The sequence below is a fragment of the Protopterus annectens genome, chromosome 5.part0 (genome assembly GCF_019279795.1).
Source record: "Protopterus annectens isolate FY-2018-M chromosome 5.part0, PAN1.0, whole genome shotgun sequence".
In the NCBI taxonomy this organism is placed as follows: domain Eukaryota; kingdom Metazoa; phylum Chordata; order Ceratodontiformes; family Protopteridae; genus Protopterus; species Protopterus annectens.
The window spans coordinates 656,701,692-656,726,354 of record NC_056735.1 but is presented as its reverse complement, the minus strand read 5'-3'; the positions used below and the strand labels follow the sequence as shown (position 1 = coordinate 656,726,354).

General features: G+C 43.6%; 1 protein-coding gene across 2 annotated transcripts in view; it reads right to left on the bottom strand.

Annotated features, from left to right (window-relative positions):
• The window catches only part of TRAPPC10 (trafficking protein particle complex subunit 10), a 2,525,275-nt gene that overhangs the window by 1,363,724 nt on the left and 1,136,888 nt on the right, over positions 1–24,663 (bottom strand). For both annotated transcript variants that reach the window (XM_044072500.1, XM_044072501.1), the window contains exon 7: positions 17,123–17,370. In XM_044072500.1, coding sequence (XP_043928435.1) covers positions 17,123–17,370 — 248 coding nt within the window. The remainder of the gene's footprint in view (positions 1–17,122; positions 17,371–24,663) is intronic.

Genomic DNA, 24,663 nt, shown 5'->3' with positions numbered 1-24,663 from the left:
GAGGAACTCCCGACGAGTGCGTCAACAGATCTGGCACTGGGTCCAGAATTCACGGTTCCTCCACCTGATGAGTTTGAAGAAAGGGGAACCAGATTTGTCAAGGCCAGAATGGGGCTATCAGAATTATGGTCCTTTCCAGACGTTTGGCTTTCTGCAGGAATTTGGGAATTAGCGGGACAGGGGGAAAAGTGTAAAGGAGACCCGGGGGCCAATCGTGTACTAGTGCATCCCTGGGGGCACCCCCGGAGGGGGTAGTAGGGCAAAGTAACTTCTGCATTTGGCATTCAATGGGGATGCAAATAGGTCACAGCAAGGCTGGCCCCATCTGCGGAAAATCTTTTCCGCTACTTGAGATTTGAGGGACCACTCATGGGGCAACAGGATGGCTCTGTTTAACCTGTCCGCAATGACGTTGGATGTCCCCGGGATGTGCATTGCTATCAGAAAGCGTCCGGTAGACACAGCCCACTGCCAAATCCGGAGGGCCACTCTGCACAATGGATAAGACCTGGTTCCTCCCTGTTTGTTTATGTACCAGACTACTGACATGTTGTCTGTCTGAACTGTCACTGTTCCCAGAGGTAAGGATTTGTGAAAGTGTTGCAACGCTAGAAACACTGCCCTCAGATCTAGGACATTGATGTGCAGGTTGTACTCCAAGTTGGACCATTGACCTTGGACTGTTCTTCCCTGAAAAAGTCCCCCCCCCCCCTATCAGGGAAGCGTCTGTGGTTAAAGTAGCTATAGGACTGGGCAACACAAACGGTCGGCCCACTGTTAGGTCCTGACTGTGCATCCACCATAGGAGATCCCATTTGCAGGAGTTCGTGATTAAAATCTCGTGAGATAGTGGAAGCTGTCGGTAAGACCACTGAGCGAATAGCATCCATTGAAGAATCCTCATATGCATCCTGCCTAGGGGGACTACGATAAGAGCGGCTGCCATCATTCCTAGCACTCTCAAGATTTGCTGTGCAGGGACTCTCCTGCTCTGAAGAAGGATAGAAATTTGACTTCTGAGGGCTGATAATCTTAGTGGGGGGAGATTGATTCGAGCCAGGGAATTGTCTAACTCTGCCCCTATAAATGAGATATGCTGTGAGGGCGATAAGACAGATTTTCCAAAATTGACTGTTATGCCAAGAGAGGAGCAAAGGTTGATGGTGTAATCCCTGGTTTGCACAAGATGATACTCGGTGGTGGTGGACAGGAGCCAGTCGTCTAGGTAAGGAAACACTCTGAATCCCATTTGTCTCAAGTGAGACGCTACTACTGCCATGCATTTGGTGAACACCCTGGGGGCTGAGGTGAGGCCAAAGGGCAGAGCACGAAACTGGAAGTGACTGGCTCCCAGCCGGAAGCGCAGGTGATCTCTGGACGCTCTGGCCATCTTGATATGGTAGTACGCGTCTTTGAGATCTATAGAGCACATCCAGTCGCCATCCTGTAGGAAAGGAAGGATCGACTGTAGCGTGACCATCCGGAACTTTTCCTTTTTCACGAAAGTGTTGAGTCTGCTGAGGTCCAAAATTGGCCTCCAGTCCCCTGTTTTCTTTGGAACTAAAAAGAACCTTGAGTAAGTTCCGGATCCTATCTGGTCCGCTGGGACTGGTTGGATGACTCTGTTTTCGAGCAGCCTTTTTATTTCTACGGCTGCCTGGTCTCGCAGACTGGGTGGAACATCTGGGAGCTTTTTGGGGGCAGGTGGAATTTTTATAAATGGAATATTGTAGCCTCTGGTAACTATGCTTTTTACCCAGGAATCCGATGTAAGATTTAGCCAGGCCACTGGGTATAAAGCCAAACGACCCCCGACTGCCTCCAGAGTAGGACAGCCGGGCATGCACTCAGGAGTGCTGAAAGGGCTTCCCAGAGAACGTATCTCTGTCGCCCTGATTCTGCGGACCCCCTCTTCCGCCTGGGCGGCGTCTCCCATTTCTTCCCCCTCCTCTGCCTCGAGAGGGGGCATCACTCTGTGTGGGCTGAAAGGATCCCTGAGTCTTTCGGAACCACATTTTTCCGCCTCTTTGCCCTTTGGGGGTATGGTCTAGATGGGGCGGAAAAACGGACCCCTACGGCAGACAGGGTCTTCCCTTCTTGCTCGCACCTAGTGACAGTCTCCTTTACTTTGGGACCAAACAGTGAGGCACCATCAAAAGGGGCGTTAGCAAAGGAAGACTTGAAGGATTCCGCAAAGGAGCACAGACGCAGCCAGGATTGTCTCCTCAGAGCAATTGCTGAGGCTGCCGCCCTACTCGAACCTTCGGCTGCATATGAAATGAGCCTCATGGATGAGTTAACTATGGAATTGAGGATGTTAAGCTGTGCTGTCACTTTCTCGGAGACAGCAGCATCTGTATTGCCCTGGAGAGTATCTCCCAGTTCCTTGAGGAGATCTCTCTGTAGACGCGTGAAATGCGTAAGGTAGTTCAGCGATCGCATGGAAAAAGTCGCAGAACTAAACACGTGCTTCCCATACCTGTCCATCGTCCTAGAATCCTTATTAGGAGGATGAACAGAGGAAGATGATTCGGACATTTCCTTCTTGGTGGCTGCCGCCACCACCATAGTATCCACTGGCACTCCTTTAGTCAAAAAGCTTTTGTCTTGAGGGGCCGTGATATATTTGTTGGGTCTGCGGGGGACCGGTTCCACTGTATCAGGTGTCTCCCACGCCCTTCGAGCTATCAGGTCCATGAGCTCGTCAAAGGGAGGGGTCACCCAGGAGGTAAAAGGTTGAGCCCCAAATGCCTTCAGCAACACTGATTCGTCTACAGAAGGGGCAAGGGTCTGCCAGTCTCCCCTCTGTTTCAAGATTTCCAAAATGTCAGCAAAAGAGACATCTTCAGAGGGGTACCGTGGGGACCCTTCTGTTTCATCCAAATCAGTATCAGATGTCAGAGATTCCTGAGGGGAATCAATGTGCCTCCTCTTGCACAATCTTTTCCTTGGTACATCCTCAGAGGGGGCTTCTAGGGAGGCATCCGAGGAACCAGGAGTGCCCTCTGGGGCTGGCTGAGGCATTGGGTCTCGACGCTTGGTAGGAACCGAAGGTACAGAAGCAGAACGTGGACCCTTTGGGGGAGGAGAAGAAGATGCCGATGACGTGTGTGTCTGTTCAGACAAGACCTTCCTCATGATGTCGAAGGCACCGGTGCCCCGGCCGAGGACCCCATCGGTTCTGAAGAAGCCGGTAGTTTCCCCGGAACCGGGACCACGGACTCCGACCCTGAGGATGGATTCGAGCTGATCTGAGCCGAGGCCCCGAGGGGGAGAGTCGGAACCCAAAGTTCGGTTCGACTGTCTGCCCCGGAACCTAGGAAAGATCGTCGACTCCGAGACCCCCCGGCTGGTTCCAAAGGTGTCGAGGTCAATGGTGCCAATAGCGCTACTGGAGGCTTCGGCATCGAGGGCTCTACCAATCATCGGCTCTTTGATTCCTGGCTCCGACGACTCAACGGGTCTTGGAGGAGGATTTGTCTCGGGGAAGGGAAGAGCCTCGAGTTTCGAAACCAATTGGGATGAAACCTCGATTAGTTTGGACAGAGCCGAGTTCTCCATTAGCTTCTGTACCACTCGGTCCACGTCGGAGTCGGAAAGCGGCCTCGAAGAACGGGTTGAAGGGGCCGAAGCCGTCACCGAGCGAAGGATTGAAGGCGGTGGTACCTCCGACACCGGCTCCAATACCTGAGTCTCGATCAGAGACAAACATTCGACACCTGACCCCGAGGTCTTTGGAGCCGGCATCCAAATCTGAAAAGAGGTGCTCGGAGCCGAGGACTTAGGCTCCGACACTCTTGAAGACTTGGACACTTGTTCAGTCTTATCCAGGGCCTCCTGAAAGTCGGGTTTTAATAACCCTCTGTCCACCAACTTCCTGCGCCTTTCTAGCATGACCCTCCCACTGAAGGAATGACAGATGGAACAGTCTTCCTGCAAGTGGAGAGGGCCAAGACAGTAGACGCAGGAAGAATGGTTATCAGTTATGGACATCTTTTGTCCACACTGACACCTTTTAAAGCCTGACTTAGCTTTTTCAGACATATTAGTACTCTAGTAAACAAAATACTAACAACACACTATATATATATGTATATATATATATATAATAACACACTATAACACTCTAAATATAGGAATAATACTTATCTCTATATATATATATAAAGGGAAGAATAAGTTAAGGCAGAAAAATTAATAATTTAAATCCTACTGTCAGTCCTGACAGAATAATAACAAGGCCTTAACTGAAGAAAAACACTAAACTATTTAAACTACTTTAGCTATATGAAAAACACACTCTCTAATAAACTATCACACTCTACACTACTAATCTACTTTTTAAACTACTTTTAAAACTACAAACTTCAAAAAGGAATAGTATAATAGTATGAAAAAATACTGGCCCGAGCCTCTCACGATGCGATCTGCTGCTAGCGGCAAACTAGATCTGAGGGTTAGCACAGGAGGATCATGGGATAGAATTGTGCCTCGAGCTTTCTCGAAGATGCGGAGCTGGTGATGTGGCCGACTCTGCTCCGAACCCGTGTGTAAGAACAAACGGCGAGATCGAACAATTTCACATCATGTATTATTTTAGTACATTTAAAACATTACAGCAAAAAACTCAGTTTTGACAAGTGAAGAATGACATCCAAGTATTTGTGATGCTGCATTTTCTCTGTTTCATACTGCTAGAACACACAATGTATACATGCCTATCAGAAAGCAGTGTCCTGAAAAAGTCATAACAAACTATTAAGGCATTAAAGAGGTCTGAGCATTTGTATGATACTGGTGATATGGGAAGGACAACTTTACTATTTCTAAATCAGTTAATGACCTTTAAAACAAAATTGTAGCTATCAGTCTGTTCAGAGTAACAACTATAAAAGCTATCAAAAACATAAATGTGTCTTGTTGTTAATAAATGTCAGTCACAAAGTAATTGCATATTTCTGAATGACAGTAATTTTCAGTCTTTACACACACTAATATAAAATGAAATAAAAAGGAAAAATTGCCATTATTAAATTTCAAGATATTGCTGCTCCTCTGCTAACACCATAATTGAAGGGAATTTTGTACAGTAAGCTTCCCAGTATGAGTCTCTGAAACTTTTGTGACAATGTGTAAAAAGACGAGGACAGCATTTTTTAAACATAAAAAAATATCCCTAATAGCATTATAGGTATAACTAGTATTTTATTTTTAATTCATTTGTTTTGGAAGTAATAAATTCTAAAACTATTAATAAAACTAGACTGCCTAGAAGGGACTACAGTACAAAAAAAAAATCCCATGCTTGTTACCCAAAATATACAAGTTAATTCTAAGGCCACTGCATCTCAGAGAAAACTGCACAGGTTCACTTACAAGTGTCAGTAACATTATTTCCAATTAGCTGTCTCCATGATGTGGAGGAATGAAACAGATCTTGTAATCCATACAACCTGTGACTTGTGATCGGGGCAGTAAACAATACTGAGGGTGGGTGAGAGTAAGCAACACATACAACACCACCTTCATATGTATGTGTGCTGGGGGTGCAGCCTGATCCACTGTATTGTGTTTAGTTACTGGTGATTTGTTGGTGCAAATGCCAGCTCTCCGGGATTGCTTTTGCATTTATTACTGATAAAATGTATGACTAACACCCAGCAGAAAAGTGTGCCAACATGCAGTAGATAGGCTGAGATATGCCTACAAAGTTGTGTGTCACACAGAAGCTAAATTCTGACTCATGCACAGAAGGAAGCATTAGTCTCTGAACTAGTACTATGGAGCTATGCAGACACTAGGCTGCTATGGAAAGATTAATGACTAGGCCAGTAAAAAGTGCATCACCCTCTATGGCTGCATAGATTATAGCATGTGGTAAAAGTACAGTTGTGTACCTACCATAAATGTAGATGTTCGAGTGTATTTACTGTTGTAGTCATTACCTCTTGGGTTATCCTGCTGGCAGGCTACCCTCAGTCGGCCAGAATTCCAAAGTCTAGGTCCGGCATTGGTTGCTGTCTCCTCTTCCCTGACGTCAGTGTGCCAGGGGTATAAAAGATGCAGCCGACGCCATTTTCTTCAGTTTTTCTTGCCCCGGATGTCAGGTGCCCCCAAATGGTAGGCTGAAAAATATGCCAATAAAAAATGCATGCACAAAAATAACATTTCCTTCATCTACAAGCAAATACACCAAATAGGTTGTATAGGACAGAGAAGTGTAGATACGTCCCAGCAAAGACAAGGGGGATGGTGGGTGGGTAACCTGGACTGCAACAGTGAATACACTCGAACATCTACATTTATGGTAGGTACACAAAGTACAGTTTTGTACCTACCATAAATGTAGATGTCCGAACTGGATAGCATCTGCAGTCATAACAACTGGGTTATCCTGTCGTCAGGCAGCCCTTCGGTCGGCCGGATTCCAAAGTCTGGGTCCGGCTTCGGTTGATGTCGCACTTCACCCGACGTCATCTCTGCTGGTCTTCGGGTATAAAGGCATCAGCCGACGCCATTTTCCTCAGTGTTTCTTGCCCCAGATGCCAGTTGCCCTCTTGGAAGGCTAAATTTTGGATAAATGCCAATGTTTCCAAAAAGATAGAAGGCAAACACAAGAAATAAGCATGTATGTACATATATACAAACAAATACACCATAAGAGACCCCCCCCCCAGCTAGCTATTAGGAGGGTAAATACCCTAGGAGTACCACAGAGGGAAGGAGGGTAATCCTGACTGCAGATGCTATCCAGTTCGGACATCTACATTTATGGTAGGTACAAAACTGTACTATGTCCTTCATGGATGCATCTGCAGTCATAACAACTGGGTAGAATACCATAGCCAACTAGGGAGGAGGATGATAAAATTATGGTGTGGTTAGGATCCCTTGCAATACAGCAGTGGCAAACCCTGCTCGGGATCTAGAATATAAAGGTAAATTATAATGCTTGGCAAATGTATGCACGGAGGTCCAAGTAGCCGCCTCAATAATGTCCTTGGTTGCCACTCCTCGTAAGAAAGCTGTGGTAGTGGCTGTAGCCCTTGTAGAATGAGGCCTTATGTTCTGTGGAATTGGTTTTCCATGGAAGGAGTAACAAAATCTTATGCAATTTCCTATCCATTTGGAGATTGTCTGTTTGGAAATTGCTTTTCCTTCCCTCCATGTTGCATAGGCTACCAAAAGCTGGTCAGTTTTTCTGTTACTTTTGGTTCTGTCCAGGTAGTAGCGTAGCTGTCTATGTACGTCCAAGGTATGCAGCATTCTTTCCCTCTGTTTTGTGGATTGGGAAAGAAGGTAGGTAGGTGGATTGCCTGGTTTAAAGACACTCTGGATACCACCTTAGGCATAAATGTAGGATTAGTTCTCATGGACACCCTATCTTTATGGAAGATTAGGAAGGGTTGTACTGCCATTAAGGCCTGTAGTTCCGAAACCCTCCTTGCTGAGGTAATTGCCAGTAGGAAAGCAGTTTTCCATGATAGGTGCTGTAGATCTGCTGTTGCTGCTGGTTCGAACGGAGGGAGTGTCAACTTTTCTAGCACAAAGTTCAAGTCCCATGCTGGTAATGGTGGTTTCCTTGGAGGTTTTACATTCTTGATCCCTCTGAGGAACTGCCTGAGTAGAGGATGTGAAAAGACAGGTGGATCAAAGCTGTATTCTGCTGAAATAGCTGATGCATGTATCTTGATGGAGGAATAGGACAGGCCTGTATGTAAAAGCTCTGCCAAATACTCCAGAATGTTTGCAATATCTATATTCGACACATCTTTTCCTCTTTCAGTACTCCACATGACAAACCTTTTCCATTTTCCTGCATAGTTCCTTCTTGTTGAAGGTCTGCGGGCTTCAAGGATAATGTCTTTAACCCTTTGGGAAAGATCTGGCTTAGTTGCTGCTATGTGATGTTCCAGGCAGTCAGCTGCAAAGTTTTTAGGTTTGGATGCATGATGCTGTAGTTGTTCTGAGTTAACATCAAAGGCATCAGGGGTATTGACCACATTTTCTCCCGAGACATGCTCCTCAGCAGTGGGTACCAGTGTTGTCTTGGCCAGTTCGGAGCTATCAGGATTATCCTTGGACGTTCCTCTTTGATTTTCAGTAATACCTTGTGTATCAAGGGAAGAGGTGGAAATGCATATGCTGTCAGACCTGTCCAGCTGAAGGAAAGAGAATCCACCTTCCATGCAAGTGGGTGGAATGTCCTTGTGCAAAATTTTTTGAGCTGGTGATTGAGAGGGGAAGCGAATAGATCTATATGTGGCATTCCCCATTTCTTTGTGATGGTCTTGAAGATGTCTGGGTGTAGCATCCATTCGTGAGCATCCGAGGTGATTCTGCTTAACATGTCTGCTAGGGTGTTCTCTTTTCCCGGTACAAATATTGCCTGTAACTGGATGTTGTAGCTGAGAGCCAGATTCCAAAGGTCCAAAGTCATTCTGCATAGGGGGTATGAATGAGTGCCTCCCTGTTTGTTGATGTACCACATGACTGTGGTGTTGTCTGTCCTTATCATCAAATGGCCTTCTTTGAGGAATGGTCTGAATTTTTGGATTGCCAGTTTTACTGCCAGCATTTCTTTTTGGTTTATGTGCAAGTGCAGCTGGTCCTGAGTCCACAATCCTTGTACGCATTTGTCCAGCATGTGCGCGCCCCATCCTAGGTCTGAGGCGTCTGTTGTGATGGTTTGGCTTGTTCGAAACTTGTGGAAGGGTAGGCCTGGGTTTGACTGGCATGCTTGGGCCCACCAGAGGAATTCCTGTTTTAGGCATGGGATTAATGGTATTTCTGCTTCTAGGCTGTGCCTGTGTTGAGACCATAAATTCTTTAGGTACCACTGTAGTTTTCTCATATGCAGTCTGGCATGTGGTACCAAGATTATGCATGATGCCATGAAGCCCAAGGCCTGCAGAACTTTTCTTGCTGTAAGTTTGTTCTGTCTTGTTAATGCCAAGAAGTAAAGAGGGAGTTCTTTTTGTTTTTCTGTAGTTAGGAATGCCATTTGTTTTACTGTGTCCAATTCCGCGCCCAAGAATGTTCTTGTCTGGGATGGTATCAGCCTTGACTTTTGTAAGTTGACTGTGTATCCCAGGGCTTGTAGCAAGTAAATGACCCTTTGTAAATCTGTTGTCAGCTTGCTTTTGTTGTCCGCTTGTAGCAGGCAGTCGTCCAGGTATGGATAAATTTGGATTCCCTGTAGTCTGCTGTGAGCGATTACTGATGCCAGGCATTTTGTGAATACTCTGGGCGCAGTAGATAAGCCAAAGGGCAATGCTGAGAATTGATAATGCTCTGATCCTGCAAGAAATCTGAGGTATCTTCTGCAATTGGGTCGAATGGGGACGTGCAGGTATGCCTCCTTGAGATCTAGAGTTACCAACCAACACTCCTTGCCCAGCATGGGAAGAAGTTGCTGTAGGGTCAGCATTTTGAATTTTGGGACAATGATATATGTGTTTAAGATGGACAGGTCGAGAATAGGTCTCCAACTTTTCTCTTTTCTTGGTACTAGGAAGAGTCTGGAGTAGAATCCTTTGCCCTGTTCTGTTATTGGTACTCTTTCCACAGCTCTCATCTTGGATAATTTCGTTATCTGTTGTAGAGCTTCTATCTTTTGATTTGGAGGCAGGTTTGGCATTCCTCTTTTTACTGGCAAGGTGTGGAAGTGGAACCGGTAGCCTTGGTCTATGGTTTGCAAAATCCACTTGTCTTTTGTGATATAGTGCCAATTTTCGAAAATAAGGCTAACTTTCCGCCTAATGGTGCTGCTATTTGCTCCCTGGTAGGCGGAGTTAGAGTCAAGTCACTGTGATTGTCCTGTTGCAGTGGCAGTGGTTGTGTCTGTGCCTCTGTTATTACCTTGCCACTGTCGTCCTCTGTAGGCACCTCCTCTGGATTGATTTCTGCCTCTGGATCGTCTGTTTCTGCCCCTTTGGGATCTTGTGGAGTCAGGAAAGGACCAATTTTTGGCAGGCCAGTTCCTGCTAAACCTTGGGGGCTGAACCTGTAAGAAATCTTTAACTGTCTGTACAGATTTTGCCTTTTCTTCCATTTTCTTCATTACCTGCTGGGCAGGTGTACCAAATAAACTGGCCTTATCCATGGGAGCATCTAATAGCTTTGCTTTAACATGATCCGGTAAGACCTGTTCTTTCAGCCATGCATGTCTTCTTATCACTGTGCCAGTCATGGCTGATCTAAATGAAGCCTCCAGTGCATCATAGCCACATTTTAAGGAATGGTTACTAACCTGTTGTATGTTATTTACCATTTGTAATACATATTTCTTGTCTAAAGATTCATCAGAGGATACTTTCTTAGTTAACTGATCAAGCATAAACTCTTGGTATTGGATCATGTGAAATTGACAGTTTAAAGCTCTAGCTGAGAGAGTAGCAGAGGTGTAAACTTTTTCCCCATCTGTCTAAGGACCTGGATTCCCTTTCTGAAGGAATAGGGTTTTTGCTGTGGTCGAGGCTACTGCCTTAGGCCCCTGGGAAATAGTTTCGGGTCTGCCAGTGGGGCCTTGTATAGGTGGTGATGAGTGTCAGGTACCCTGTAATATCTATCAGGTTTGGCAGGGGCAGGAGGTAAAGAATCAGGAGCAGTGCAGACATCATTAAATCGTCATCCACAACAGGTAAAACAGGAGGTATAGCTAAGGGCCTATGTTGTGGTAAGTGTAGGAAGGTCCTAAGCCTTTTCTAGAGTCTGAGAAATCTTGTCCCTGCCATTGGAATTGTTCTCTCATGGCATGCAAGGTTTCCCCAAAGGAAAATTCCTCTGGTGGCGAGGCAGCTGGAATGGATTCTTCAGCATCGGAGTCTTCATATGTAGAAAAGGGTCCTCTGGCTGTTCTGAAATGTCGGAGTCATCCGCAGAAGCCTCAGAGGACACTGGCTCAGGGGGCTCTGTCCTAGGTCTCTTTTCAGGGGGCTGAGAGGCCCTGTCTGGGTGAGATTGGGATCCCCTAATTAAGGATATTAAATCTTCTGCCAGAGTAAGCATTTGTGAACTAGAAGTGGGCCTGTGTGAGGGAGGTTTAACAGGCACTGCCTTAGCAGATTTGGCTGCTTTGGCCCTGGCAAAGGCCTTGATAGACATGGCTGCAGGGGGTCTAGCAGCACCACGTGCTGGGGTAGAGACATCCAAAGGGATGGTGTCTGATAAATCAGTAGAAACCACGGTTGCAGGCAAAATTTCTGAGGCCGATTCAGGTAAGGTAGCAGGAGCCTCAGTAGTAGCCATGGATTCGGCTGGAGATTGATCAGTTTTCTCGGTTTCGGCCGAAACCGAGACACTCGCGGCTTGCTTCACCGTGGTTTCGGCCGAAACAGCGGACCGCGAGTGTCGGTCTTTTTCCTTGCGTTTTTTAATAATTTGGGTAGTCGGAGGATCCGACGGCATAATATACGCAAAGTCTGAGCCGAAAAACTGTTCAGCAAACTCCGACCGACGCCTTAGCGTTTGTCGGTTGAAGGAAGCGCAGGCCGAACAGGCTGCTACGTCGTGGTCTGGGCCTAAGCAAGGCAAACAGTAAGAGTGGAAATCTTTATGAGGTATTTGTTTCCCACAAGTTAAACAGTTATTGACTTTTTCTGACATCGGCTGAGGCAAGAAAGAGTCCCCAATGGGGTACTTAGCTTTTTAGAAGTCTTCGAAGTAGTATTCGGTAGTAGTAATCTCTGGATCTGACCGACCGGCACTTGCGAACAGCTTCTGATTCGGGCGCCACGCGGCAAGAAAGACTGAGGAAAATGGCGTCGGCTAATGCCTTTATACCCGAAGACCAGCAGAGATGACGTCGGGTGAAGTGCGACATCAGCCGAAGCCGGACCCAGACTTTGGAATCCGGCCGACCGAAGGGCTGCCTGACGACAGGACAACCCAGTTGTTATGACTGCAGATGCATCCATGAAGGACATCTGTACTACACTCATCGTGTTTCACTGTTGCAGTCATTAGTCTTGGGTAGAATCCCAAAGCTGAGGTTGGGTGGCTGGGCTAAATAGGATTAGGAGAGGCTATGAGGCCCTGCAGAACTGCAGTGGCAAAGCCTGCTCTGGACTTAAGAGTAAAGAGGTAAGTGGTAGTGCTTTGTGAAGGTGTGCACTGAACTCCAAGTTGCAGCCTCTAAGATATCTTTGGTTGGTACTCTTCTGAGGAAGGCTGCTGAAGTGGCTGCTGCTCTGGTGGAATGAGGCCTAATGCCCTTAGGCACTGATTTGCCATGTTGAAAATAGCAGAAACGGATGCAATGGCCTATCCAATTAGAAATAGTCTGTTTTAAGATAGCCTTTCCTTGTGATCCTGCAGCATAAGACACTAAAAGTTGCTCAGTCTTTCTGAAAGCTTTAGTTCTGCCCAAGTAGAAGCGTAACTGCCTGTGTATGCCCAAAGAATGGATAATTTTCTCACCCTTGTTCTGTGGATTTGGATAAAAGGTAGGCAAGTGAATGGTTTGGTTGAGGGCCACAATGGACACCACCTTAGGCATAAAGGTAGGGTTTGTCCTCAGAGAAACCCTATCTGGATGAAAAATGATGAAAGCTTCCATAGCCACGAGTGCTTGTAACTCTGAGACTCGCCTTGCAGAGGTTATAGCTAGGAGCAGAGCTGTTTTCCAGGATAAGAATTTTATATCTATTGTTGATGTTGGCTTGAAAGGAGGCAGTGTGAGTTTTTCCAAAACATAATTGAGGTCCCAGGCCGGAATTGGTGCTCTCCTTGGAGGCCCAATGTTTTTGGCCCCTCTGAGGTACTGCCTTATTAAAGGATGAGAAAAAATAGGTGGTTCCGTATTGTAATGGGCTGAAATGGCAGAGGTGTGAATCTTAATTGATGAGAAAGAAAAGGCCTTTGCTCAGCATCTCAGTTAGGTATTGTAAAATCTGAGGGATATTTGGTACACACGTGTCAATGCCTTGTTCCTGGGTTCCAAGCACAGAATCTCTTCCATTTTTCTGCATAAGATTTTCTGATACTGGGCCTCCTGGCCTCCAAGATAACCTCCATGACAGCTTTTGAAATAGGAGTGTTCAGAATGGCTACATTATCCGCCATGCTGCCAGGTTTAAGGTCCTGAGTTGGCTGTGCAGGATCTGATTGTTTTGTTGGGTCAGCAAGTGAGAAGTTTGAGGCAAAATCCATGCTGGACCTTGAGACAAGCTCTTTAGGATTGGGTACCAGTGCTGGCGTGGCCAGTCTGGTGCAATCAGAATCATTTTTGGCTTCTCTTGCCTGACCTTTAGGAGTACTCCGGGAAGGAGAAGCAGTGGGGGAAAAGCATATACTGTTAGATTTTTCCAGCTGAATGACAGGGCGTCCACTTTCCATGCTTGCTTGTGATAAATCCTTGTGCAAAATCTCTGCAACTGGCAGTTGTGAGGAGAGGCAAACAGATCTATGTCTGGGCATCCCCATTTCCTTGTTATCATGCTGAAGACTTGTGGATCCAGTTTCCATTCGTGGGGATCCATGAGATTTCTGCTTAGTTCGTCTGCCAGAGTATTTGTTTTTCCTGGCAGGAATTGTGCTTGCAGGTGAACTTGAAGAGCCAATGCTGTGTCCCATAAGGCCATTGCTTGTCTGCAGAGGGGGTAGGAATGTGTACCTCCCTGCTTGTTTATGTACCACATGACCGTAGTGTTGTCTGTCTTTATCAGTAACTGTCCTGGAAGAAGCAGATCCTTGAAAGCTGTCAGGGCATTTTGAACAGCTAGCATCTCCTTTTGATTGATGTGAAGATGCATCTGGTTTGCAGGCCATGTGCCCTGGATACATTTTCCTGCCATATGAGCCCCCCAGGCATAATATGATGCATCCGTTGTCAGTGTCTGTCTGGCTGTGGGTAAACGGAATGGCAGACCCTTGTTGTGGTGACAGGCTTCTGCCCACCATCGAAACTCCTATTGTAGGCAGGGAATGAGTGCAATTACTGTCTCCAGGCTGTGGCAATGCTGAGTCCAAACACTTTTTAGATACCATTGTAGTTTCCTCATATAAAGTCTGGCATATGGAATTAGTAGAATGCAGGATGCCATGAAACCCAAGGCCTTCAGGAATTTCCTTGCTGATAAGTGGGTTTTTGATGCCAATTTCTTGAAATAAGTAGTCAGTTGCTTTTGCCTGTCTGGTGTGAGATAAGCCATCAGGGCAGTTGTATTTAAGCTTGCACCCAGGAATATTATCTCTTGAGAGGGCACTAGTTTTGATTTATTTTCGTTTGCTGTGTACCCTAGGCCAATTAGCAATCTTTTTACAAACGCCAAATGCTTTAGAGGAGTGTCTTTGTTCTCTGCTTGAATTAGGCAGTCGTCCAAGTAGGGATATATTTGAATTCCTTTTTGTCTGCAAAACGCAATTACTGGTGCCAGGCATTTTGTGAAGACCCTGGAAGCAGTAGATAAGCCAAAGGGCAGTGCAGAGAATTGGTAATGCATTGAGCCAGCTATGAATCTGAGGTATCTTCTGCAAGATTGTCTGATTGGGACATGCAGGTATGCCTCTTTTAGGTCCAAGGTTACGAGCCAAGCCTTTTTGTCCAGCATGGGCAGTAGTTGCTGTAGAGTCAACATCTTGAATTTTGGAACTTCCAGAAACGTATTTAGTATAGACAAGCCCAGTATTGGTCTCCAGGTTTTGTCCTTTCTGGGTACTAGGAATAGTCTGGAGTAAAATCCTTGCCCCTGCTCTTGTTGTGGTACTTGCTGAATGGCCCTCATGTCCATGAGGGCTGTAATTTGTTTTTGTGCCTCTGCCCATTGATTGTGCGGCAGGTTTGGCATACCCTTTGACCTTGATAGAGTATGAAAATGGAACCTGTAGCCTTGGGAAACTATGTTCAGGACCCATTTGTCTTGGGTAACCATTTGCCAATTTGATGAAAAAAGTGCTAGTTTTCCCCCTAAGAGGGCTGTCAAAAGAAAAGTGCTTGGATCTGGTAGAGGAAAGTCACTGGGACTGTTTCCTGTAAGGTTGTGATTTGCCTTCTTCGCTTTTGGAGGTAGGAGCGCCCCATTGTTTAGGCCTGTATGAGCCTTGGGGCTGAGATCTGCCTCTGGGATGCCTGTATCTGCCTCTTTGAGGTCTGTCTGACACTGGAAAAGACCAATTTTTAGAAGGCCAGTTCCTGCTAAACCTGGGTGGCTGTACCTGTAAGAAATCCTTGACTGTCTGCATGGATTTAGCTTTATCCTCCATTTTTTTCAACACCTCTTCTGCTTTAGAACCAAACAAAGTATCATGCTGTAATGGTGCATCTAATAATTTTGCTTTAGCATGATCTGGCAGATTTTGTTCCTTTAACCAAGCATGCCTTCTAATAACAGAACCGGTAATAGCGGCCCTGCAAGAGGCCTCCAGTGAATCATAACCACATTGCAAAGTATGCTTTCCCACTTGTTCAGCTGCATGCAATAAATCCTGCAATTCCTTGTTCTCTGAACATTCAGTATTTGTCAACAATTTCTGTTTAAGCAGTGACATTAAATATTGCTGATATTTAAGCATATGAAACTGATGATTTAAAGCCCTCACAGCCAGGGTAGCAGAAGTGTAGACGTTTTCCCCCATCTGTCTAGAGCCCTAGAATCCCTATCAGAGGGGACAGAGTTTTTTGCAGTGGAAGCTTTAACCCCTTTGGGACCCTGAGATATAGTTTCTGGGTCAGCAGCGGGGTTTTTGTATAGGAATTTATGAGAATCCAGGACCCTGTAGTATCTGTCTGGCTTAGCAGGTGCAGGGGGTAAAGAGGCAGGGGACAGTCCGGACTCTGAAAAAACATCATCTACAATGTCTAGAACAGGTGGAATAGCAAGGGGTCTGTGCTGAGGAAGTAGCAGAAAGTCCCTGAGCCTTTTCTTAGATTCAGAGTAATCTTGGCTCTCCCAGTGGAAATGATCCCTCATAGTATGCAGGGTTTCCCCAAAAGAATAATCCTCAGGAGGAGAGGCTGAAGGAATGGATTCTTCAGCATCAGAATCCTCACAGGGAAGCATGGAGTAATCCTGTTCAGAAGAGGAATCAGAAGAAATAGAAACCTGATCAGAAGAATCATACTCTGTCTCTTGCCTAGGCCTCTTATCAGGAGGGGGGATGGGAGCCCCTGATCAAAGTAATTAGGTCTTCGGCCATTTTGAGCATTTGTTTTTTAGGCATGGAAGTCTGAGTAGGAGAATGCTGTACTTGTTTCTTTGTCTTTAGAGCTGCTTTAGTCTTTGTCTTTGAAGCTGAAGATGGCTTAATATATAGTTGTGTAGGTCTGCAGACACCCTCAGAAGCCGATGCCTGCTCAGCGGCTCCGGACCCATCTGAGGGAATGATTTCCGAGTGTCCAATACCTTGAGTATCCAGAGGCCCAGTCAGTTCCACATGGGAGTCGGTAGCGGCCTGTGGCTCTGAGGTAGCGGGTGCCAGGGGCTGCGAAAGCACCTCACTGAGAACTGGCGACTGGCCTAGAAGAGGCCTCGTCGTCGGTTTTGGACCTCGGATGCCTATCCTTTTCCTTGTCCTTGCGTTTTTTGTAAACTCCGGTTGTCGGCTGGTCCGACGGCATAATGAAATGCAAAATCGAACCGAAGCTTGATAGTGCGTTGGTTAAATCTAGCACAAAACTAACAGCTATCAATGTTGTGATCAGGGTCTAGGCAAGGAATAGAGTAAGAGTGAAAATCCTTATGAGGTATTTGCTTCCCACAAGAAATACAATTGTTAACTTTTTCTGACATCGGTCTGGAGCAAGAAAAAAGTTTCCCCAACGGGGTAGCTTTAATGAAGACTTCAGTTCTGAAATTCGGATTCGAAAATCTCAGGAGTCGGCCGACCGGCACTTGCGAACTGCTTTTGCTTCGGGCACCATGCGGCAAGAAAGACTGAAGAAAATGGCGTCAGCTGCATCTTTTATACCCTGGTGCACTGACGTCAGGGAAGAGGCGACAGCAACTGACGCCGGACCTAGACTTTGGAATTCTGGCCGACTGAGGGTAGCCTGCCAGCAGGATAACCTAAGAGTAATGACTGCAACAGTGAAATATGATGAACATCTTAAAGAATATTTCTTTTCAGCTATTCAAGCTTGTTGGCCAAAAAAGAAAATATATAGAAATACACACTACTTTACCTCTAATAACTTGAGTTCTTGAATACAGTTGTGAAGGAGCTCCACTGCACGCTGTGAAACCTCCCATGGTCTCTGAAGGAAAAGAAGAAGAGTACACTGCCGTGAGAATAAATAGCTGCGAAGATCCAGCAGTGTGGCCTTGTTCTTCTGAATTAGTTCCCTCTTCTCCATATCTATTGGCTTTCGGAGTACCAATCCATACCAACTCTGCACAGGTTGGCAGAACGATGTTAGCCAATTAGCACCATCTAGAAATAGCAGTATCAAAGTAGTTAATTCAGACGGTTTCTGAAAGTCACTAAAAGAATTATAGACCATCAGTGAATGCTTCTTTTTGAAAACATCAAGTGTTTACCTGTGCAACTGAAGAAATCCAAGTCAAAACAACTGCTTAGACACAAATTGCAATATTAATTAAGACTAAACCAGAATTCTAATAAGCCAAATCTCTGTAATGCAAATAAATATAGTTTTCAAAGCAACAGAGTACCAGCAATGCTTTAATATGCACAAAAAACAATATCTGTTGTAATTTAAAATATTTGTAAAGAGCTAGAATCCTTGTTTCAAGATAAAATTTATATAAATAAACTGTAAAATTATCTTCTGGAGAAACATGGATATAATGAAACATTATATGCTATCAGAAAAATAAAAGAACTGGGAAGACAATACTATGACAATTGTACAATGAATATAACATTAAGAAAACAATGACATTAAACATATTTGGAGGGATTCATGAAGGCTAGCATGATGTATACACTATGTGATTTTTTACATTTGTCCATAACTGCTGACCATCAGTCTTCAGCAATAGTGTAGACTTTGTGGTAACCTAAATGTGCACTTTGAGTGAACCTTTACGAATTTCCCCCATTGGGAAGTTACCTATCCTAAATCTTATTCTTTTGATAGCAACTGATACAAGACCATATCTCTTTAAGATTACCCAGTCTTTGGTTGAATGCTACAGGCTGCCAAAAAGCAATTACTAGGAAACAAAAATTGAAACCTAAAACAACTAACTGAAAGACTGAAAATTATAAAGGCGATAATAGAACTGGAGGTGAAATCTTTATAAAAGGGAAGTGGCAAATTACATAGCAATAAATGGAATTTGTTGGAACAATACATACTGAGTAATGTTGAGAAGGAAAAGGAGTGAGATTTAACGGAAGGCTGAAACTAAGCAAATTATGCAATGCTGGATTAAATGATAATTCTTAAAAAGAAAATGTGTGTAATACATGAAGCTAAGTGTTGCAATGGACTGTGTTCTTTACCATTAATGTGTAAATGTGTGTGTGTGTGCATATACTATACACAGTACGTACACACACGCACACAGACACACACTTTTTTATTTAAAACATGAAGATTTAAAAAAAGATGTTAAAAAGTAAAAACAGAAAAGATTCCCCAGTCATTGTGTCTTAAGATCTTTTTTAATATTCCCCAGCCATTGTATATCAAGACCTATTAATATTAGACTCAAGATGGGAGTAGAAAATGATAGCCAAATTACTCCGACATCCAGGTATTCAAGTTTGTGCTGTACTGTCATTTAAAAGTTTCTGATTCAAAAAACTTAAAATGCAAACATTGGACTCCCCATTCTGCTTACACCTTTTTTCTTTAACGTCCTAGTGTGACATAGAGCCCTTTACCTGCCTTATTGTTTAGCTAGCAAACATAAGCCAATAAGATAACTTGATTGTACTATAAAGTGTGGGTCTATATTAAGTAAGGGAAACAGCATTACAGCGAATGCCGTTTCGCCGACACATAGTCAAAAAAAGCTGACAACGGTGAAACCTCAGGTCACTGATATTTTTCCCCAGGGAAAAAAAAAATCGGTAGACCAACAAAACACATCACACAACTTAAAATATTGCAGAGTGGGGGGGCTTCACCCCCCCACAGCCCCCCTAACTAAATATACCAACTCCAAGATCGCACTACAGTGGGGTAAAGGGCAATGTCATGTCTCAGGCCAAGCGATTTTTTTTTCCCTGGGAAAAAAAATCGGTGACCTGAGCTTTCGCTGTTGTCAGCTTTCATTCTATATGTGTCGGTGAAATGGCATTCGCTGTAATGCTGTTTCGCTGACTTAATATAGACCCTAAAGTGCCACTACACAACAAGGAATATTTTGTTACTCAGTTAATGCGCTATTGGAATAACTTCCCCAAATTTTCAAAAAAAAAACAGGATATCACAATAGACACAAAGGTAAGAAAACATAATAATTTATTTAACAGGTTCATAGGCACCTAACAGGATACTGATCTATGAGGATCTTAAGAAGTCTGGCCTTAAATTCCAATGGTTGTTTCTAGCCTTCATATTTTGCATATGAATGAACCAGAGACCAGATGAACAAGGAAATGTCGGGGCATTTACAGGTTTCCCTTACGTATGAGGGACGGGTGAATTTGCAGTTACACATCCATTTGTCCAAATTACATGTAAATAGGTTGACAGAAGTACTTTGCTTTATGTGGAGTGGAAGATGGTTCCATATAACCTGTATTTTCTGAGACACAAAACTCTCCCCAACATATTCTATTTATTTTAAAAACAGACTGAGATCCTTTGAGTTGATGTTAATGATACCATTGTACTTACAAATGTGCAATAGATCTGTTGAAGCTCTACACATGAGGCAGCCTGTTTAACACTGTGAAAAAAAACAAGGCTTTGAGATGGTCTGCATAGTTTTTATGATTTAGGTCTTAGATTTATTTATTTTTTTTACGTGAGAAAGCACAGTGATCACTTCAGTTGTGAGCAAGTATTTGGACACATACATACCGAAAGGGGCATTGCACTCGATGATTGGTCTAATGAGTGCAGAGTACAATGGATTTTGTACATTTGTCTCCAACTGCTGACCATCAGTCTTCAGCTATCAATCAATCCATTCGCTCCCCAGAGGGAGAAAGAGTATTATAGAGGTAATTTAAAAAGCCCTAAAGGATTTTTCTTTCAGATCCTAATCCCATCCCTTGTTGCCTGATATTGCCAGCAGTGTCACTGTGCCACAACAATGGCCAACTACTACCTTCTCCTGCACGCGAGTACTCTCACCACATACTAATGAGGGATTTTATCATTGGCTTGACAAGTCAAGACCATATTTCTTGCTACACCTGTTCCACCTGTAAGCCTCTGCTTGCATGTAGTGAAACATCTGACTAACCATCAGTTCCCTCCCTCAGAGCAGGCATGCTACACATCTGCTTACTGCCTTTTTTCTATCTCCATGCAAAAGCAATAGTTCACGGATGGCCTCTTTATATATAGCATAAGAAGATGCATCTATTCTACTTACTTTGCTGCCCACCTACTCAACAGTGCTACCTGATGGAAGCAGATATTCTCTGAAGAGAGACAGACTTACTTGCTCTCTATAGGTGCTGTTACCTTCATGACTGTGAAACCTCAAGTGAGTGCTCTGAATAATGTGTGTGCTGTGTTAAAAGCATGCAATGCTAACAGCAAAAATCTTTCAATATTTTGCAAATAATCAAAATAAAAATAAATGAGATGAAGTGGGGGGGCACATGCAGAAAACTGAATCAGCGTGTGTTTTTTCTTCTATATGCAGTTTGCCCATATGCCTACCAACCACTAAGCCTCTCCAGTCAGACTTGGAATCCCAGCATAAGGGCAGTAGCCATCTGGAAAGGTTGGCCACAAACAGCATTTCTGAGTGCTGGTGAGAGGCAAGAATGCAGACATCAGAAATTCGATGGAAAAGAAATCAACTAAACTGGATGAACAAATGGCATAGGACAAAACAAAAGGAACCGTCCTTCTCTACATATTATATATATATGTATATATATATATATATATATATATATATATATATACATACATATACACACACACACACACACACACACACACATATATATATATATATATATATATATATATATATATATATATATATTTATACACACACAAACACACATACATATATATATATATACACACACACACACACACATTAATAAACAGAAGACCACAAAGATAACAGTCCCAGAAGCATTAGATACTGATCAAAGGAAAAAAATCCTAAAAGCATCAGACTACAGTACATTAGACACCACTGTTACCCAGAAAAGAAACAATTATTTCTGAGTGGAACAAATGTTTTGTACTAAGCAGGACAGAGAAAAAGTACAGTTGTGTACACTTACCATAAATGTACTTAAGCAGGACAAAATCTCTAAGAAGATCTGAACAATTACTGGTGGCATTTGCTGCAGGGGTAGAGGGAAAGGCTATTTCAAAGCAGACTATTTCCAAATGGATAAGCCATTGTATTCGTTTCTGCTATACGCATCATGGTAAACCTTTCCCCAAGGGGATCAGATCTCATTCCACCAGGGCTGCATCGACTTCTGCAGCCTTTCTCAGAGGGGTTCCTACCAGAGACATTCTAGAAGCTGCTACCTGGAGCTCACTTCATACGTTCACCATTACCATTTACCTCTCTTCTCTAAATACAGAGCAGGCTTTGCCACTGCTGTCCTGCAGGGCCTTATAGCTGCTCCTAATGCTGTATAAATCCATCCTCCCAACCATAGCTCTGGGATTCTACCCAAATGTAATGACTGCAACAGTGAAACACGAAGAACATAGTACAGTTGTGTACACTTACCATAAATGTAGATGTTCGAGTGCATTCATTGTTGCAGTCCTTGTTACCCACCCTCCAACCCCCTGTTTTTCGCCTTTTTGGTGTATTTGCTTTTGTTTGGAGGTAGATTTGTTTGTGGTTTAAATTATATACACACATATATACATATATATATATATATATATATATATATATATATATATATATATATATATATATATATTTATATATATATATTTTGCTCCCCATTCGGGGGGCACCTGACATCTGGGGCAAGAAAAACTGATGTAATGGCGTCGGCTGCATGTTTTATACCCCTGACGACCTGACGTCATGGAAGAAGGGACAGCAACCGATGCAGGACCCAAGACTTTGGTAATCAGGCCGACTGAGGGCAACATGCCAGCAGATTACCCAAATGTAATGACTGCAACAGTGAAACACGAAGAACATCAAGTAACACACCTGAAGACATGAGGTTATCAGGACGTTAGACAATGCTGTCAGTTGCGTCTCTCCCTCTCTTTCTCTCTCTATATACACAGAAAGAGAGATACACACATTTTATATATATATATATATATATATATATATATATATATATATATATATATATATATATATATATATATATATATATATATATACACACACACACACACACACACACATATACAGTGGATATAAAAAAGGTTTTTGTGATATAAAAAATGAGACCATAATAAATCATTTCAAAACTTTTCCCACCTTTAATGTGACCTACAGCCTGTACAATTCACTTGAAAAACAAACAAATCTGTTGGCGGAAAAAATATAAAAAAGAAAAAATGTACAATACGCTGGTTGCATAAGTGTGCACACCCTTAAACTACTATTTTGTTGAAACACCTTTTGATTTAATTACAGCATTCAGTCTTCTTGGGTAGGAAGCTATCAGCATGGCACATCTTGACTGGAATCTATCAGCATGGCACATTTTGACTTGGCAATATTTGCCCACTCTTCCCTGCAAAAGTACTCCAAATCTGTCAGATTGCGAGGGCATCTCCTGTGCACAGCCCTCTTCAGGTTACCCCACAGATTTTCTATTGGATTTCAGTCTGAGCTCTGACTGGACCATTCCAAAACTAATTTTCTTTTGGTGAAGCCATTCTTTTGTTGATTTGGATGTATGCTTGGGGTCACTGTTGTATTGAAAGGTGAAATTCCTCTTCAGACACCTGAAGGTTTTGGGCCAAAAGTGACTGGTATTTGGAACTGTTCATAATTCCCTCCATCTTGATTAAAGCCCCAGCTTCAGCTGAAGAAAAGCAACCCCCCAAGCATGATACTGCCACCACCATGCTTCACCATGGGGATGGTGTTCATTTGGTGATGTGAAGTGTTGTTTCTGCTCTACACGTACCTTTTGGAATTATAGCCAAAAAGTTCAACCTTAGTCTCATCAGATCATAACACATTTTCCCACATGCTTTTGGGAGACATGATGCATCATTTTGCAAACTTTAGCCAGGCCTGGATGTTTTTCTGTGTAAGAAAAGGCTTCCATCTTGCAACTCTACCCCACAGTCCAGACATATGGAGAATAAGGAAGATTGTTGTCACATGTAGTATGCAACCAGTACTTGCCAGAAATTCCTGCAGCTCCTTCGGTGTTGCTGTAGGTCTCTTGGTAGCCTCCCTGACCAGTTTTCGTCTAGTCTTTTCATCAGTTTTGGTGGGGCATCCAGTTCTTTGCAATGTCACTGTTATCTCATATTTTCTCCACTTTTTGATGACTGAGTTCACTGAGTTCAATGGTATATCCAATGCTGTGGACATTTTTTTGTTCCCTTCCCCTGACTGATACCTTTCAACAATGAGATCCCTTTGATGCTTTGTAAGCTCTCTGTGAACCATGGCGTTTGCTGTAGCAGGCAACTGAGTAAATGTCGGGAAAATCCTACTAGGGCAGCTGAACTTTATTTGGGGTTAATCAGAGTCTCTTTAATTGATGGCAGCTGTGTACCCAAGAAAACTGAATGCTGTAATTAAATCAAAGGGTGCTTTTAACAAAGTATTAGTTTAAGGGTGTGCACCTTATGCAACCAGCGTATTTTACGTTTTTAATTTTTGATATTTTTTCCTCTAACAGATTTGTTTTTCAATTGAATTGTACAGGTTATAGGTCACATTAAAGGTGGGAAAGGTTTTGAAATGATTTATTGTCATTTTTTTATATCACAAAAAAAGAAGTTATGTACTCACCATAACGTTCCATCTGAGTAGTTCTACTTCATTTGACTTCAACCTGTGGGGATACCGGATCCGTATTGGATACAAGCCAGCAATCTCACTAGCATCTGCTCCGAGCTCCAAGCTCCTCCCCTTACCTATAATACACCTCCACTACCTTCCAACCCCCAGAACGAGTTTGCTGATCCTTACACTAATAACCAGACCTGAAAAATACTTACGACCTATAACTGCAGCCCACAGGCCGTTCACATGACAAGGTCTGGGGGAAGGAGGCAGGGATGGCTGAAGACAAATGAAGTAGAACTACTCAGATGGAACATTATGGTGAGTACATAACTTCTTTATCTGAAGTAGTTTACTTAATTTGGTCTTCAACCTGTGGGACAAAGTCCCCAGCTACTAAATCTCCTGGGTGGCCCTCATGGAAGGATATTCTGGAGCACCGCGGAACCAAAGGATGCTCTCCTTCTGGAAGTCAAATCCAATTTGTAATGAGAAATAAATGTATGAGATGAGGACCAAATAGCTGCAGAACAAATATCATCCAAAGACACCCCTAGACCAAAAGGCCACAGAAGTAGCCATGGACCTAATGGAATGAGCTTTCACCTGACCCGGAGGAGACATGCCTCTGTCCTTATAGACC